General features: G+C 58.4%; 1 protein-coding gene across 4 annotated transcripts in view; it reads right to left on the bottom strand.

The window, feature by feature from the left end:
• Nucleotides 1–15,530, bottom strand: part of MYO1C (myosin IC) — a 39,668-nt gene that overhangs the window by 7,096 nt on the left and 17,042 nt on the right. For 2 of the 4 annotated variants that reach the window (XM_083587470.1, XM_083587472.1), the window contains exons 2-19: nt 8,163–8,321; nt 7,598–7,713; nt 6,132–6,330; nt 5,670–5,750; nt 4,923–5,102; nt 4,648–4,746; nt 4,394–4,507; nt 3,710–3,781; nt 3,408–3,527; nt 3,098–3,183; nt 2,721–2,826; nt 2,269–2,349; nt 1,442–1,533; nt 1,125–1,219; nt 920–966; nt 716–796; nt 503–608; nt 45–162 (exon numbers count right to left, since the gene is read on the bottom strand). In XM_083587470.1, the coding sequence (XP_083443596.1) occupies nt 45–162; nt 503–608; nt 716–796; nt 920–966; nt 1,125–1,219; nt 1,442–1,533; nt 2,269–2,349; nt 2,721–2,826; nt 3,098–3,183; nt 3,408–3,527; nt 3,710–3,781; nt 4,394–4,507; nt 4,648–4,746; nt 4,923–5,102; nt 5,670–5,750; nt 6,132–6,330; nt 7,598–7,713; nt 8,163–8,321 (1,952 nt within the window). Of the gene's footprint in view, nt 1–44; nt 163–502; nt 609–715; nt 797–919; nt 967–1,124; nt 1,220–1,441; nt 1,534–2,268; nt 2,350–2,720; nt 2,827–3,097; nt 3,184–3,407; nt 3,528–3,709; nt 3,782–4,393; nt 4,508–4,647; nt 4,747–4,922; nt 5,103–5,669; nt 5,751–6,131; nt 6,331–7,597; nt 7,714–8,162; nt 8,322–8,743; nt 8,881–12,226; nt 12,576–15,530 lie in introns of those variants that run through there. The other 2 variants (XM_083587471.1, XM_083587469.1) reach the window with 2 other exon arrangements.

The following is a 15,530-nucleotide window of genomic DNA, read 5'->3' as shown; positions in this document are numbered from 1 at the left end:
CCTGCGCTGTAATGTTCCTGCACAGGGTTTGCACGCACACCTACCTCTGGAGGAAGACTTCGTATTTTCGCCGATAAGCAAAGCCAGCCCGACGCACTCTCAGGTTCTCCATCAGACCCAAGTACTTCACCTGATGCCGGATCAAAACTTCATCAAAACGGCCTAGAAAATGATCAGAAGGAAGGAGAGTGACAAGTAAAAAAGGGCACCCGGGCCAACGCCCTGCCCAGCGCCCGGCTTGCCGTCTTGGTGCCTATGGATCTATTCTTCCACAGCAGACAGTGTCCCCCCCCCCTTCAAGAACAGGGCAGTGCAAGCCAGGCAGCATCAGAGGAGGCCTAGGCGGCAGCCAGAGCTTGTAAGTTGGGAGTTTTTGAGAAATGTCAGGGATGAGAAACGTGGAAAGAGGGGGATCCAGCCAAGGCTCAGAATCCCCCCAGGACCCACACACCAGCACTCCCCGCCCTCTGGGAAGGAAGCGGGGACAGAGGCTCAGACCCACCCGCCTGCTTGGCGTCGTTGGGCTTGATGCAGCGGATGTAGGAGGGGTCCTTGGACATCAGGATTTCCATGAGCTTTGCAAGGCTGTTCTTGAACTGTGTCACTGCCTGCAAGGGAGGAGAAGAGAGGGATGGAGCAGAGGGAAGGATCACAGCCACCTGGCCTTGCAGCAGAGCCACCACCCACCACCCTCCCACCCTCTTTGGGCTCTTACTGTCTCTGGCCTCTTCTTGTCCGTCAGCTCCGCCCGGTCAAAGCACTGGTTGACAATGGGGTTCTCCGAGTTGCACATGGTCTGTGGGGGCAGCGAGAGGGAGTCACACTGGGGCAAAGTGGGCCTGGCTTAGCCCCAGGAGCCCTTTGCACGGACAGGCACCTTCCTGCCCAGGGCACAGGCCCACTTCCAGCCGGGACTCACCTCTTTGAGGTTCCTGAAAAGGAGGTCGTTGTTCTTGTCCAGGAAACCTGGGGAAGGAAGCACAAAACCAGTAGCATAAAAGACCCTACCAGGTGGAGCTGAAGAGAGGGTTTGCTCCTGAAACAGCGTCTGTATGGGAAGGGGGGCACAGGCACAGACGCCCCCCACTGCCCAGCACTGCTGCCTGGAGACAACCGCCATCTACCTGCCACGTTGTAGGTGACGTCCCCGGCGTAGTGCTGCAGGCGGAACTCCTCTCGACCCAAGGACTTCCGGGTCTTGGCGTCTGCCAGCTTGTGTCTGTGGAGAGGGAAACCCCATAAATGGGCAGAAGATGGGAGGGAGGGAGCCAGAACCAATGGCTCAGGGTCCCAGGGGACAAGGCTGGGCTGGAGGAGATTGGGTCCCTGTAGCAGGAGCAGATTGGCTGCTTCTGTTCTCAAAGAAGGTGCCGAGACCAAAGTGGAGCCTCCAGTCCTGGGCTGAAGATGGAGAGGCTCCTCTGCCCCCAAGGTGACTCACGTGAGGAAGTGGGGGTGGTTCTTTATTGTCTCCTCCAGTTTCACCAGGAAGGTCGTGTCGGTGGCGTCTCCAGGCCGCAGGCACTCCTCATCCTGCAGGGAGGAAATGGAAGGACTTGGGGGTCTAGCAGGCAACACCACCCTCCTCCTCCCCCAAGACCACCACTGGAGCCTTTCAGAGCAGATGGAAGCCTCCAGAGGATCGGGCGGGGGCTTGCAGGTGTCCCCAGGAGGCTGCCCGCTGACCAACTTGGCTAATGGGCCCAAAGGAGGGAGCAGAGCAGTGGGGGTGGGAGCCCAGGAGGGCATTTCCTGTGCTGTGGGGCTCCCTCCCAACAGAGGTGCCTCTCTTGTGAAGCTGCAGACAGACAATGTATGTTTTCAGAACCTTCCCTATTCCTTTGACCGTAAATTGTTTCCACCGATTAAAATCTTGCCTTTTTGCAGCCCTGGGACCTTTGGGGAAGGACGGGACAGAAATGCTATTCCACCCCCCACCAACAACAGCAATAATAATAATAATAATAATAATAATAATAATAATAATAATAATAATAATAATACTTTTATTTATACCGCAATCATCTGGCTAGGTTTCCCCAGCCAACCTGGGAGGCTCACAGCATATATAAAAACATACTAAAACATCAAATGTTAAAAACTTCCCTGTGCAAAGCTGCCTTCAGATGTCTTCTAAAAGTCAGATAGTTGTTTGTTTCCTTAACATCTGAAGGGAGGGTGTTCCACAGGGAGGGAGCCACTACCGAGAAGGCCCTCTGCCCACAATCTTCTCACACCCTTTTCTTCAAAATGTCCTTGAGGACTTACCAAGACTGAAATGATGCCTTTGAATTTCTCTTCCACTAAGTCACAGATGATCTTGTTGTTGAAGTACTGGACAGGTTCCCACTGCAAAAAGGAAGCGAGAGAGTCTGAGGGAAATAGGCCCCGCTCAGGAGGAGAGGCGCATGGGGGAGCAGCTGGAGGCACCAGCCGGCTGGGCTCCCCCTTTGGCCTTAGGGGGCACAAGGGGAAACCCCTCATTGCCAAGAGTCAGGCACTAAGGCCTCAACTCCTTGCCCTTCAAAGGAGAAGTGATGGCTGCACGTTCTTAGGCACCTCTCATTCAACAGAAACGTGGCCAGTAATCCAAAGGGCAAGGGCTCAGCAGAGCTGGACTAAGTAAGTCAGCCTCCTCAGGTGTAAATGGCAGCCCCTCCCTCACTGGGAGAGCAGAGGAGCCCCCCCCCCCCGCCCCAATCACCACTGCCTGCTCTTACCGCAATTCCCTCAGCCTCGTATTCCTCCTGCTCCGACTTCAGCGTGAGCTCGATGAAGAGCTGCTGCAACTTTTCATTGCAGTAATTGATGCAAAACTGCTCAAAGCTGCAAAGGAGGGAAGGCAGAAAAGAGCTCTTGGCCCCAGCAGAGACTCTGACCCCCCTCCCCCTACAAGCGCAGTCATGGGTGTCTTCTCATGGCCATGCTGGCCTGCAGCAACCGGGGATGCCGAGTTTCAGTGGCACAGCACAAGGTCAGAGACAAAGCCTGGAGGAGAGCAGCCTGAGGCCAGCCCTGTGCCAGGCGGCCCCTTGCCCCTTGGAAGACAGGCAGCCCCTCCTCTTCCTCCACCTGGGCAGGAGCCAGGAAAACCCACCTGTTGTGCTGGAAAACCTCGAAGCCGTAGATGTCCAGCAGCCCCAGGACGGAGGCGCTGCTTCTCCAGCCCAGGCGCTCCGTCTCCTGCCAAAAGGCACAGGGGAGTGAGAGCCCCTCTGGGAGCGGCACCCTCCCCTTGCCCCCTGCCCTGCCTGCCGGGAAAACGGGGACTTGGCTCCTGTCCCAGCAAAGCCACCCTTGCAGAAGGAAGGCTGCTCCTTGGGGGCCCCTTTTCCGAAGCAAGGCCTCCTCCACGGAGGGTGCCGCCCAGAACCCAGCGGCCGTCATGGGGAGAACAGCCTGCTGACCTTGTAGGCGAGGGACTTGTTGATCTTGCCCACGAGCCAGGAGAAGGTGCGCCCGTAGATGGCCTTGGCGAGGGCGTCCCGTGCATAAGCCGCCTGCTCCAGGTTGAGGGGGCTGACCAGCTGCAAGGAAGGAGCTGCCGTCAGCCTCTCTCCGGCCAGCGGACTCGGGGGGGAGGGCAAGCAGGTACCCAAACCACCTCCCATGGATATGGCCACAGTGACCATCACCAGGAAATGCCCCTGGGTTGGCCTGGCCGCCTCCCCCCCCCCCCCCGCGGCAGTCAGCTGGCCAACCTTCTTACCTCTTCCCCCTTGGCGATGATCTTCTTGTGGGTCAGAGCCTCTCGAAGCAAAGACCCTTCAACCCCCAGGAGCTGCAAGGCAGAAAAAGGAGAGCCACGGCTGAAGAGCCACAGCCAGAGCAGCCTCTGCCCACGGCAGAGGGTCCTTCTCAGCCCTGAGAGGAGGAGGAAGGCAGAGACCCAAACTGGGGGAAGAGTTATGGGGGCAGTGCAGCCGGGAGAGAAGAGAAGGTGCCACCTGCCCCACCCCTGCTTAGCATCAGAGAAAGGGTGTCATTATTTCTCCTCACTTTAGAGGAGAATGGAAGTCCAGCAGCTGTGACTAATCCTCACCCCCAAAATATACTGAAGGCCTTATTCACACTTTTCAAGTACTCCAAAGTCATTTCCTCTAGCATTCCGTCTTCTGACTCCAAGAGCTGCAGGAATAAAACTGTGGCCTGCCTTCGTATTCACTGGACGTTGATTCCCCCAATGTTACTTGGCCATCTTTCAGATTCATTCCTTTCTTTGATCCCTTCTAGAATATAACCCTTTCTCTAGACTTTATGACACACACGTCCCCCCTAAAAAACAGCCTCCAAGAGATGCAGCTCGGGCCCATTTCCGAAGGTACCTGGGAGCCTTTCGCTCCTCTCCACACCCCGTGCCCACTGCCCCCTCCCTGCCAGCTCTGCTACTCACCCTGGCCAGGTACTTGATCTGGTTCTCTGTGGTCACTTGTGCGCTGCCCTCTTCGTCAGCAGCAAACTGCACGTTGCCCAAGTGCAAGACACTGGCCACAATGCTCAGGAGGTCCTGGGAAGGGAAGAGGGGAGGGCCAGGGAGGGTCACTAGCAGAAGAACACCACAGAAGGGGACGCAGGACCAGCCCCCTCCCTCCCAAACACAGGGAGGCAGCAGCAGCAGCAGCCGCAGGAGCAAAAGAGGCCTCTTACCTCCACTTCGTTGTCGCTGAAGTTAATGACGGACAGGGCCCTGCGCACGCCCTTCCAGTCGCTCTTGTCGTTGATGGAGCTGACTTTTGCACACTGGCCCTGGCAAGAGAGATGGGGAACGTAGGGAGGAGACCCTCAGCAGCGAAGAGGGGGGATGCAGTGGCTGCCCCCAAAATGGACAGGCAGCAGGCAGGCAGGCAGTCCTCAGCTACCGCTCAGCCCCACTGCAGGCCCCAGAAAAGCTTCTGCTGGGGGGGGTGTGTGCAGCGCTTTACCTTCACCAGGTACTGGTACTGGTGGGGGCTCTTCTCCAGGCCCAGCCTCCGCAGCAGGTCCTCCTCGCCCCCTTCCAGCAGCTGGTAGAAGATGTGGAAGTTCCTCTCGCCGTGGTTCTGGTGCACCACCCGTGACTTCTCAAGGAGGTAGTTCAGGATGTGGCCCCCAATGGGAGCCCCCTAAGGCAAAGAAGGCAGCAGGTGTGGCTGGCGAGGGCAGAGAGGGAGCCAGCTGCTCAGGACCCCTTTGCAGAGGGGCAGACGGAGCCCGGAGCCAAGCAAGAAGGCTGCTGCCAGAGCTCTCAGGGTTTCCCCACCAAGCGCCTGCAGACCGTCCACCAGGGGTCAGCCCTGCATGCAGAGCCGCCTTGGAGCTCCCTGCTGCTGGAGCTCTGCCCTCCTCCTCATCTCAGTAACCGGAGCCCACCCCTTCCGGGACAGGCCGGTCTTTCCTCTCCAAAGAGAGATGCTCAGAAGGCCGTGGCTCCGAGAAGCTCACGTGTATTTTCCACAGGGGACATGATGAAAAGCTTTGGGGGCTGGGGGAAACCTGGCTCCACATGAGGACAGAGAGAGGGGCTCCCCCTACTCCTCCACAGCTCAGCTCAGAAGATGGGGCTTCTCAGTGGCCCAGTGTGCGCATTGCAATGCAGAAGGGTCCAGTTTCAGCCCCCGACGTCACCAGGCGAGGCGGGGAGAGCAGGACGGACCAGGAGGCTAACTCGGTTTGCCCTCCTACGGACTCACCTTATAATCGAACTGGACATCCATGTATTTCCCAAAGCGGCTGGAGTTGTCGTTGCGAAGGGTCTTGGCATTTCCAAACGCCTGTAGAGGAAGAAGAGGACAACAACTGATCTCCAGACGTGGGGAAAGGACTCTGGCTCAGGCACAGCCCCTCAGACTGCAGGCCTTGCCTGGCTTGACTTTCTAGCCTGGTCCCCAGCTGGCCTCGACTTGGACTCAAGTACTGACCACTGCAGGGCCTCTCCTGCCTCCACACAGGCATCCTGGGCCAGGGGCTGGCATATGGGCTCCCCTGGTTGTTGGCACCCAGCAGAGCAAACCAGGCCACAAAGATGGGGCAGGTCCACCAGGTAGGAGCGGCTGTGCTGTGCTGTGTCCAGCTCTCTTCCAGGCCCAAAAGCCACAGAGGAGAAGGAGCAGTCGCAGCCCCGGCACCTTCTGAACTGGGCCTCGTGCTCTTACCTCCAGGACTGGGTTGGACTGCAGGAGCCGGTCCTTGATGGTCTCCACCTGCTCGCTGGCTGGGCAGGTGACGGCGTAGTACTGCAGCACCTTCTTGGTGGCTTCCGTCTTGCCAGCCCCGCTTTCCCCCGAGATGAGGATGCACTGGTCCTTCCTCTCTGTGCGCAGAGAGCGGTAGGCATTGTCTGCAATGGCGTAGCTGAGGAGGAGGAGAGAAGCAAAGGGCCACAGTCGTCACCACCCGGCCAGCGCCACCATCCGGCGCTCCCGGGGCCTGCAGGGGGTGGGGAAAGGAGGCCTGCCAAGGGGGCATCTGTGCCAGAGTTTTGCTTCTAGTTCTTCTCTCTTCACCCGCCTGTGCCTTAAAGAGCTTCTGCTGAGGCTCTTTCTCCAGGCACCTTCCTCCTTTATTTCCAAAATGTCTACCGTAAACCCAGTACGCATTGCCATTAAAACAAAATGTAAAACGAGTGTAAAAGCACGTTAAAACAGGGACTGAGACTGATATCGACAACTACAGGGTCGGATCCCATCTGGCCAGGGAAAGGCTGTGGCAGCATCTGATTCCCGTGATGCGGCCGCGAGGGGCTGCTTGGCTTTGGTGCCCCAGCTGGGGAAGGATGCCCCCAAAGAGCCTTGCCCAGGGCCCACAGGTCAAATGTTTGGGCACTCAGGGAGGCACTTTCCACTGCTAGAAATCCTCATCGACGTTTCAAGGATTTTGTCTGCTGGGTCATAATTGAGAATTTGTACCTTTTTGCTGTATACTGCCCTGGGTGGTATATGGAGAGCAAACTATTTTAATAAATAAATTAAAAAAAATTGATAGGGTTTGGGAGAGACTAAATCCCGATTTTAGCACTCTTTTCCACTCCCTCCCTTCTTTGCTTTCCCTCATCTCAAGGAGGCTGAAGCTTGCGATCAAGAGCCTTGCAGATCCAACAAGTGGGAAGTTGGGAGGCAGCCTGTCCCTCTAAAAGACAGCGCTCCGCCCACTCAGCATTTCCGTTGGGCCAAATCCCAGGGAACATGGGTAGGGGGGCAGAATGTGACCTGGGATATCCCCTCCTTCCCTCTCTTCCTCCCTCCCATCTCCCAAAGCAAAGGCACTCCCTAGATTTTGTACACACACGCCCTGCAAGCCGTGCAGCCGGGTGTTTCGCGCACGAAGGGCTCTTTTGTCTTACGAACCCTCCAAAATTGTGCTCAGAATCAGCGCTCCGTTCTCTAAATGAGGAGTGTTCACCCAGCTATGCAAACAAAGATACTCTGGCGGGTTCCTGGTCTCTTAGCAACGTGAGAAATGTTGGGCAGAGGGAGCAGGAAAAATCCCACCCTCTGCCCTCTCGCGCACACACACACACAGATTTTCCTATCCTTTGGGTGTGGCTGGCGGCCTGCGGCTCCAGAGGCCCAGGACAAGCAAGAGGGGGAGGGGGGCTGGCTTGACCCCTGGCGTTACCCACAGGTGAGGAGAGACCTCGTAGAAGCTGACGCCCCGGTAGCGCTCCATGTGCTGCTTGGTGTAGATCTCCAGGTCCTTGTAGGGATTGACGGAGACCAGGACAGAGCCAATGTACGTCTGCAGAGCAAGGGAGGGAGGGGAGGTCAGGAGGCACAGGGAGGGGGAGAGAGCAGCCTCTGGGACACCTGGCGATCCCTCATAGTGACACTCTTCTTCTTTGCCTCGAGATCTTCCTCTAAGAAATGTTTCCTGCATCCCTCAAACAACTTTGCTTTCAGCTTAGGAGAGGAGGCTTTCTCAGGGGGTTATTACTGGATGTCATGAGAAACTGGGGGCGGGGGCAGAATGGTTTGCCTCCCTCAATGTTTGCCTGCGGGGCTGAGAGCAGCTGCACCCCAGCCTGCCCTCCTGGACCCTCTGCTCCAGAACCTGCAGTGGGACCGCCCTGCTGGGGCCCAGCACCCAAAGAGAGGGGCTCTGCGGGTCCACAGCTCCCGTCGGGCAGAGCCCCACAGGGAAAGAGGAAGCTGCTGGATGTAGGGGGCTGCCCCACCCGCTCCACTCACGTAGATGAGGTTCTCCTTGAACCGCTTGCGCAGATTCTCGATGAAAGCCGCTTCGCTGGTGAAGTTCTCCAGCAGGACAAAGTCCTGGACTCCCACGCGGTCGCGAGCCGTCAGGGCGCTCTCCATGGCTGCTAGCCGGACCCCGTCACTGCCGACAGGCTGCAAGGAGCAACAAGAGGGGAGGTTGAGCCAAGCGGCCAGAGGTGGACAGGGAGGGAAGCCTCGCCGTGCCTGGGCTGGCTGTCCAGGAAGGGCCAAAGGACGGAGGCCAGAGCGAGGCTGGTGGGGCTCAGGGAGAGGCATGTCCACAACAAGGAGGGGACAGAAGTCCACACGCCCCACTCCAGCCCAGCCAACGCCCCTCAGCTGGTTCACTACCAAAGTTTTAACATCTCCTAGAGTAAATGAGTCCAGGTCTCAGAAGCCACAAACGGCAATGCAAATCAGGATCCTTCCCAGGAAGGCTGCGAGGCAGAAGGGAGCGGCTTTCCCCAACACACACACACTCCACTGGCATCCCGTCCAGGCCTCCAGGTCCTGCCCTCGGCCAGCAACACCCTGCACGTGCCATGGGCGCTCACCAGATGGTTGGCCAGGTGGAGGCCCATGGGGATGAGAGACCTCTTCTGCTGGATCTGGGCCAACAAGCCCTCGACGTTCATGGCTGGCGCGAGAGGGAACACAGCGTCCCACGTCCTTCGCTTGCTGGGAGTGGAGCGGAGTGAGCCTGCCGGCCTCTCCCCAGCACTGCGCAGAGCCCCCCCCCCCATGGAGGAAACTTTCCATGCCAACAGGAACATTTCCTCCCCTAGCAAATCCCCAGGAGGCGAGAGGGAGAAAGGAGGCGCACCTGCGCTCCTCAAGCACCCTCTTAACCTCTCCCTGCCACTCTCCCTGCTCAGGCCCCGCAGGGAGCCTTTGGGGGTTGGCTACTGGGAGGGGCTCTTTCAAGGGGGGGAGACCTGGAGTTTGGGGGGCAGAGTGGGGAGAGAAAGGCAGATGCCTCAGAGACAGTTGAGCATCTCTCTCTCTCTCTCTTTCCTCCTCATGCCTGCAGGGGCTCCTGGCACTAGCCAGCCCCACCCCATCGGTCAAGAGCTCCAGCCCCCTCAGCACCAGCAGCAAAGGGAGCCCAGAGGTTTTCCTCCAAACACTGGCTGGCCAAGGAGGGGAAAGCAGCAGCAGGAGGTCACATCCAAGCCGGACACAGAGACCTCTGAGTGAAGGACACCTCCCCGCCCCGGTCTCCCCAGGTGCCACAGGTACAGTTGGGGGACAAAGTGGTGGCTCTGTGGAGGAGGAGGGCAGCGTAATATATGACCTAGGTGCCAAATGGCCCCTTGAATCTGGGTTACGGTCACAACAGAACGTCTGCTCACCAGGGGGCTGGACTAGATGACCCCCAGGATCCCTCCCAGCGCTACAATTTTACGATCCTGTGATCTCAACTGCCCTGCTTGATTGTACTTGCTCTTACAACACTTCACTAATCCCAGCATGCAAGGAGGAGAAACACACACAGGAGAAACTATGGATTAAGGCAGAGGTTTTTAAACTGTGGTTGCCAACCTGGCGCTCAGAAATCTCCACACAATCGCAATTGGACCTGCGTCAGTAGCAAAACACACCTGGGGAATTTTGGACACTGGAGGAGAGGGCAGTGTGGGAGGAGGGGGGACTCACCACAAACCAAGGGAGACAAAGCCACAGTGATGCCCACCCCATGGGAGGGTGGAAGGAGGGGGAGAAGGGGAGAAGCAGGACCCTCATGGGACCCTCACCCTCACACAAATCCTGAAGGCTCATCCCTGGCAGGCAGCCCCCTTGGCCAGCCAGATCAGCTGATGGGCCTGTCTGGGACAAGCCAGCAATGCTCTGCACTGGCTGGCTGCCTTCCCTGGGATGAGGAGGTGGAGGCAAAGGCCCCAGAGCTGCCTGGGAGTGGGCAGCCTCCCCTTCCTCCGGGACACGTGGCTGGCATGGCTGGCCCACCTGCAGCTTGTCTGCAGACAGGACTGAACCTGCCCGTGGTCCTGAGGGTCCTGAGCCTCTGTCCACCGGAGGGAAGTGCTAGATAGGGGAAGCGGAACACAGGCAGGGTAGTTTTTTGACTGCCTGATGATGCAGGCAGTCAAATTCTGGTGCAATTCTGGTGCTAAACATGATGCAGACGTGTTCACTGTTTACCCCCCCCCCTCTCTCTCTCACACACACACACATTTTGTGCCAGGATCTTACATGCCTTTCTTGCATCTTGGATTGGGTAAAAGCAAATAAACGTAACGTTTAAAAATAGTACCGTTAGGCATCTTTCTGAAGCAAACAAGTGTAAATTCTGCAGTATTTATTCAAACAAGAATTATAAACATTCCCATCGTCGGAGGCAGAGCTGTGAGGCCCAAAGGCCACCCAAAGGCACATTGTTTTGTTGGGGTGGGGTGGAGAGATATGGGGAAGGAAGGAAGGAGGGCCTTTTGGACACACACACACCCTGGGCTTCCCTTTCCAAAGTAGAAGGAACTTGGGCATATAGAGAAGAAGTTCAGGCTGCTGCAGCCTCAGGAATTTCCCTCCCTGCCTCTGCTGGACCACAAGCAGTGATGCCGGGCAGAGGAGAGCTTGCCTGTGTCTGGCTCCCCAACACCCCACACCCCATAGAAAGGGGTCCTGCTTTCCACCAACCCCAGAGGCAATTTCCTCCAGAGGCAGAATTGACAACAGAGATGGAGGAGGCTGAGCCTCTCCCCTACTCCAGAAGACCCTCACCCCCTTCAGAGGATAGGCTGGCCAGCACCACTGCTCCAGTCAAACCATTCGCTGGCCTTTTGAAATCTCTACAGGGTCCCTCCCTCCCCCAGACAGATGCAGGCACCCCCTCCTCAGCTGCCAGGAGTCTCACGGGGCGTGGCAATGGCACCATTGTCCCAGGGGGTCCCTGCCCTGGCTGGCAAAGAGGCCCCACATCACTCTGGCCTGGCTGGGGCAGCCTAGCACCCAGGCCAGGTGTCAAGAGGACAGGTGGACAGCCAGGGAGCCCTTCCAAGGTGCCTGGGCCACCCTGCTCCCTCCCTCCCTGCTTGTTGCTCTGGCCGCCCACTAGGCAAAGCTCCCCTTGTGACTGCAAGACTGAGCATGTCTCATGAGTCGACTTCCTCCTAGTGCGCAAGCCCAGGCCGAGAGCAAAGAGGAAAGGCAGCAAAAGCAAGGTTTCTCCAGGCCAGCTTCCCCATTGACTCGCAAGCGCTTCTGCTTCCAACTTCCCTTGTCTTGCTGCCCTGCCCCTCGGGCTGGGACTTAGGAGGGGGGCGTTGGACTTAGGAGGGGGGCTCAGCCCCCCAAAGGCACCTGAAGGTGTGAGGCCCCAGTGCCACCCTTCGGAAGGCTTTTTCAACTGTTTAATGGATTCACAATACTCCCCCCGACTTGTAACACACCCAGAGCAAGGAGACAGGGCAACTCAGAAGCGTCCCAGGGGCTGCAGCTGAACAAATGGGCCTGTTTGTAAGGGCAGGGCTAGCTTCCACCGAGGTAGGCTGTGTCTGGGGAGACTCAGGGGCCGGCCGGCCCTGTCAAGGCTCCTATGTTAAGGGAAGCTGAAGGAGGAATATTGCCTGAGGCAGAGTCTCCTCTCCTTCAAAAGCCACCATGGCCCAGGATAGAGAGGGGGGTCACCTGAGGATGATGAAGGCTCCCCCTCCACGCCAGTCCACCCAGGAGGGGCCCTTGAGGCACATCAGGCCTAGCTTTCCTGGGTCACTGCAGGACTGGGGGGGGGGACAGGACAACACCAGAGCCTCACTGCTTGTGGGCTCCCCTCCCCATGTCCTGATCCGGCCAAGAAATAGGCTCCCTCCCCACACCAGATTCAGGAGCCCCACAGAGAAAACCTCCTGAGCTTTGTGGCCACATTGACACCCCCCCACCTCCTCCCAAGTCCGGGTCTGCCCCTGCAGGACAGGGCCACAGGGAGGGGCATCAGCTGGAGGCCAAGATCAACCCCCAGGAGACCCATGGAGGAATTTCCTGCCCCTCCTCGCCCTCTCCCCACCGCAGAAGAGCCTTACCACAGCCCTGAACTTCATGGCTGCCCCTGGCCAGAGTCACGGGCCTCGCTTCTCAAAGCAGGGATCCAAAGGAGGTTGCCTCTACTCTCTGCCGCCTCTGTCCTCCCGGCAGCATCGCCCTGGGCCCTCCAGAAGGCCTTCCCTCATCGCCAGCAGCAGTAGCCGCCACTGCAGGAGCCCCCCTCCTGGCTCCACGGTGAGCAATGGGCAGCAGAGGCAGGCGGGCAGGCGAGTGGGCACACCCTAAATCACAAGCTGCAGCAAAAGCCTCTGCCGGCTGCCTTGGATGAATAGTTCCCTCTCAGCAGGCAAGAGGGAGAGAAAAGGAATCCAAGTGGCTGGGAAAGTTGGGCCAGAGCCCAGCACTCCTCATAAAAAGCCACAAGGAGGGGGGAGGGAGGGAGGGAGGATGGCGGGCCCAGCTTGGCTCCCAGAGGAGGACGGCAATGGGGAGATGCCCAGCCAAGGTAGCCCAGGAGGGAGGAGCAGGCGGCCACCAGGCCACTGTGAGAAACGCAGATATATAAGCTAGGGGCTAATGGCACCTTGAATTCTGGGCACCCAGAAATCTCCACGTAGTTGCAAACTGACCCGCAGCAGGAGCAAAAGGTGCCTGGCACATTTCGAAGACTTCTGTGAGGCAACCCACCAAAAGGCAACGATTGACCCTTTGCTGCCTTCTTCCCCCAAAGTCCACAATGTCCTGCACATACTTTCCTACATCTTGGCCCTCTGGGCAACAACACCCTGTGAGCATCACACCCAAAGTACGAGAGGCTGGGGGAGATCTGGGGCCCACCCTGCCAACAGGAATTTGCATGGGGGCTTCCAGATGGGGGGCTGTGCTGGCTCTTCTGCTGCGCCGTCACACGGCCCAACCTCCTCTGGATCTCCACATGGCCAAGCCTCTGGGAAACAGTGGGGGGGGGGCAAGGGCAGCAAAGGCAACTGAGGGGTCTTCTTCAGCAGTCTCTTCTTTGCCTGGAGGAGGACGGGGACGGACAGCTGCATGGCTCCCCTTGGCAGCGGTTGGATCCCGGCCTACCTGGCCAGACTTGCTCTACTCACAGTTGATAAGCACCTGTTTCCCAGCAGGCCTGGAAGGGGCCAGGTGGAGTCTCTCCCTGGGCTGGGCGAGGGGGCGAGGCTCTGCCAGCTGTGCCACCAGCCAAGCATCTCATGTTGCAGGCCACAAAGGGCAGGATTCAGAAGGCGCAGAAGGGCCTTGGGATCCTTGTCTGTCTGTCTGTCTGTCCCAACGCAGGACTGCCACGGTCACACCTGAGAGATCAATCGGTCAACTGGTTGTCCGTCCCCCCACTGCTTTGCCAGGATAAGCCCTTTGTATCCTAACCCCACAGCTGCTTGAGAAATGGAGGCCACAAGGGAAGGGAGGGATGGCACCCTTAGGTGGGGCGGGACAGCCTCCCATGTGGCCAAAGGCAGCCAGGCAGCCCCCGGGAGGGTGAGCAGGAGCCCCTCAGTCACCCTGGGCCTCCCTCCCAGGTACAGGCAGCGAGTGGAGGCAGAGCGTCTCTCCACAGGGAGCTTTGGGAGGAGAAGCGCCCCAAACAGGCCAGTCAAAGGGGTTTGCTGGCTCTCAGCTGCCCAGTTCCCTGAGGCCTGTGGGTAGGCATCCAGATCAAAGTCAGCCCCACTTCCATATACAACAGAGGAGCACAGCATCTGGTGCCAAAAGGCCCTCAGGGTGAAGAAGACCGGGGACAGGCGGGTGGTGGGGTCCAGAGCCCACGCGGAACAAAATGTCAGATTGGTGCCCCTTGCACCGGACCCTGCTTTGTTGTTGTGCCTTGATCCCCCTTGCCACCCCCAGCAGCCAGGCAGACCCCCGGCTCAGCCCAGTCGCCTGCGGAGCTTCTCCCTGTCCTGCCAGATGTGGCACTGAGGAGAAAGAGCTGGATTCTGCTCAGCCAAAGCCTCTCCTCCTCCCAGCAGCCAGACCGTCATTTTCCTTTTAAGGAGAAAATATGTTTTCACTGGGAAAGTTCAGTGTCCAGAGCCTGCGGTTGCTGGAATCCTCCGCTGCTGGAAATGCCTCCTCCCTCAAGAGGCTCAGGGGAGCGGAAAGACTCTGGGGTCCCCTCCTGCGCCCCCCCTGCCCCACTTGAGGCATTGGGCTGATCCAGGCCCTGGTCCTGAGCCGCAGCAATGGGGCAAGAATGCCCTGCAGATGGGGCCTCCCCACCGTTGAGAAGGCTCTGCTCCTCTGCCCAAAGTCCAAAAGCAAGTCTGCTACCTGGCTGCTCTGTGGAGGCTGCTGCAAAGGACGTAAGGTGGGGAGGACGGGCAGGGCCTGCCCCCTCCATCCAGGGTCCCCTCGGGGACACCAGATAGGAAGTGAGAGAAGTGCCGCTTGCAGCCCTCCATTTTTTAACGGAGGAAACAGGATTTCCTCTGGATGACTCCCCCAGCACAATCCCAGGGAAAAGCTTCTAAGAATAGGAAATGACTGTATAAGGGCAGATTTGCACTGGGTGCCTGGCAGTTTGGGAGGGGAACTGAGGAGAGCAGCAGAGCAGCTTTGCTGCTGCAACACAAACACACACAGAGAGAGAGGCAGGATCTGTCCAGGAGGGAGGAACTGGCCACTTTTCAGCAGCCTCTTCGCTTTGCACAGATTCAAGGGCACTGAGGCGGCGGCTCTCTTTTCCTCCCGCTCAGCAATGCTTTTGTCTAGGGCTCAGCACCTTGCTCTGACCCCCTGCAAAGCCAGGATGCTTCCTGACGTCTTTCCCTTGGGCCTCTTCCACACCTGCTCCACATGCCAAAGGTCCCCAATGGCAGAGCCAACCCTCCCTCTCCACCACACACACACACACACCTCACTCCCAGTAAAAGTTGAAAGAGGACGCCTCTCCCACAGAGCACTGGGGCCAGGGGAGTCCTCCTGGGGCCCCAGTGGGGCAGAGGAGGAGGACCAGTTGCCCCCCAACAACAGGTCACCCTTTTTCCTGACAGGGACTCAGTACCTGCAACCCTGTACAAAAGAGCAGTCCCAGCTGCTGCTGCTGCTGCTGAGAGCCAGTCTGCGAGAACTAATTAATTGGAAGGGAAAAAGCCCTCGCCCAAACCCGTCCTGGGGGGGCCCTGACAATGAACAGAGAGCGCTGATCAGGCGTCCCTCGTGGTTCCTGGCAGGTTGGCACAACGTCCCAGCTCTGAGCCCAGGCGCTGAGCACGCCGCCTGCCCTGTTGATGCCTGACGCTGAGCCCCAGGAGGCGCTTAATGGCTTGTTTGTTCAGCTCCAGACACAGGCCCCAACACAGAGGGGGGCAGCATGGT

This window comes from Podarcis filfolensis (assembly GCF_964270895.1).
Source record: "Podarcis filfolensis genome assembly, chromosome: 15".
NCBI lineage: Eukaryota > Metazoa > Chordata > Lepidosauria > Squamata > Lacertidae > Podarcis > Podarcis filfolensis.
This window is presented reverse-complemented; position numbering and strand designations above follow the sequence as displayed.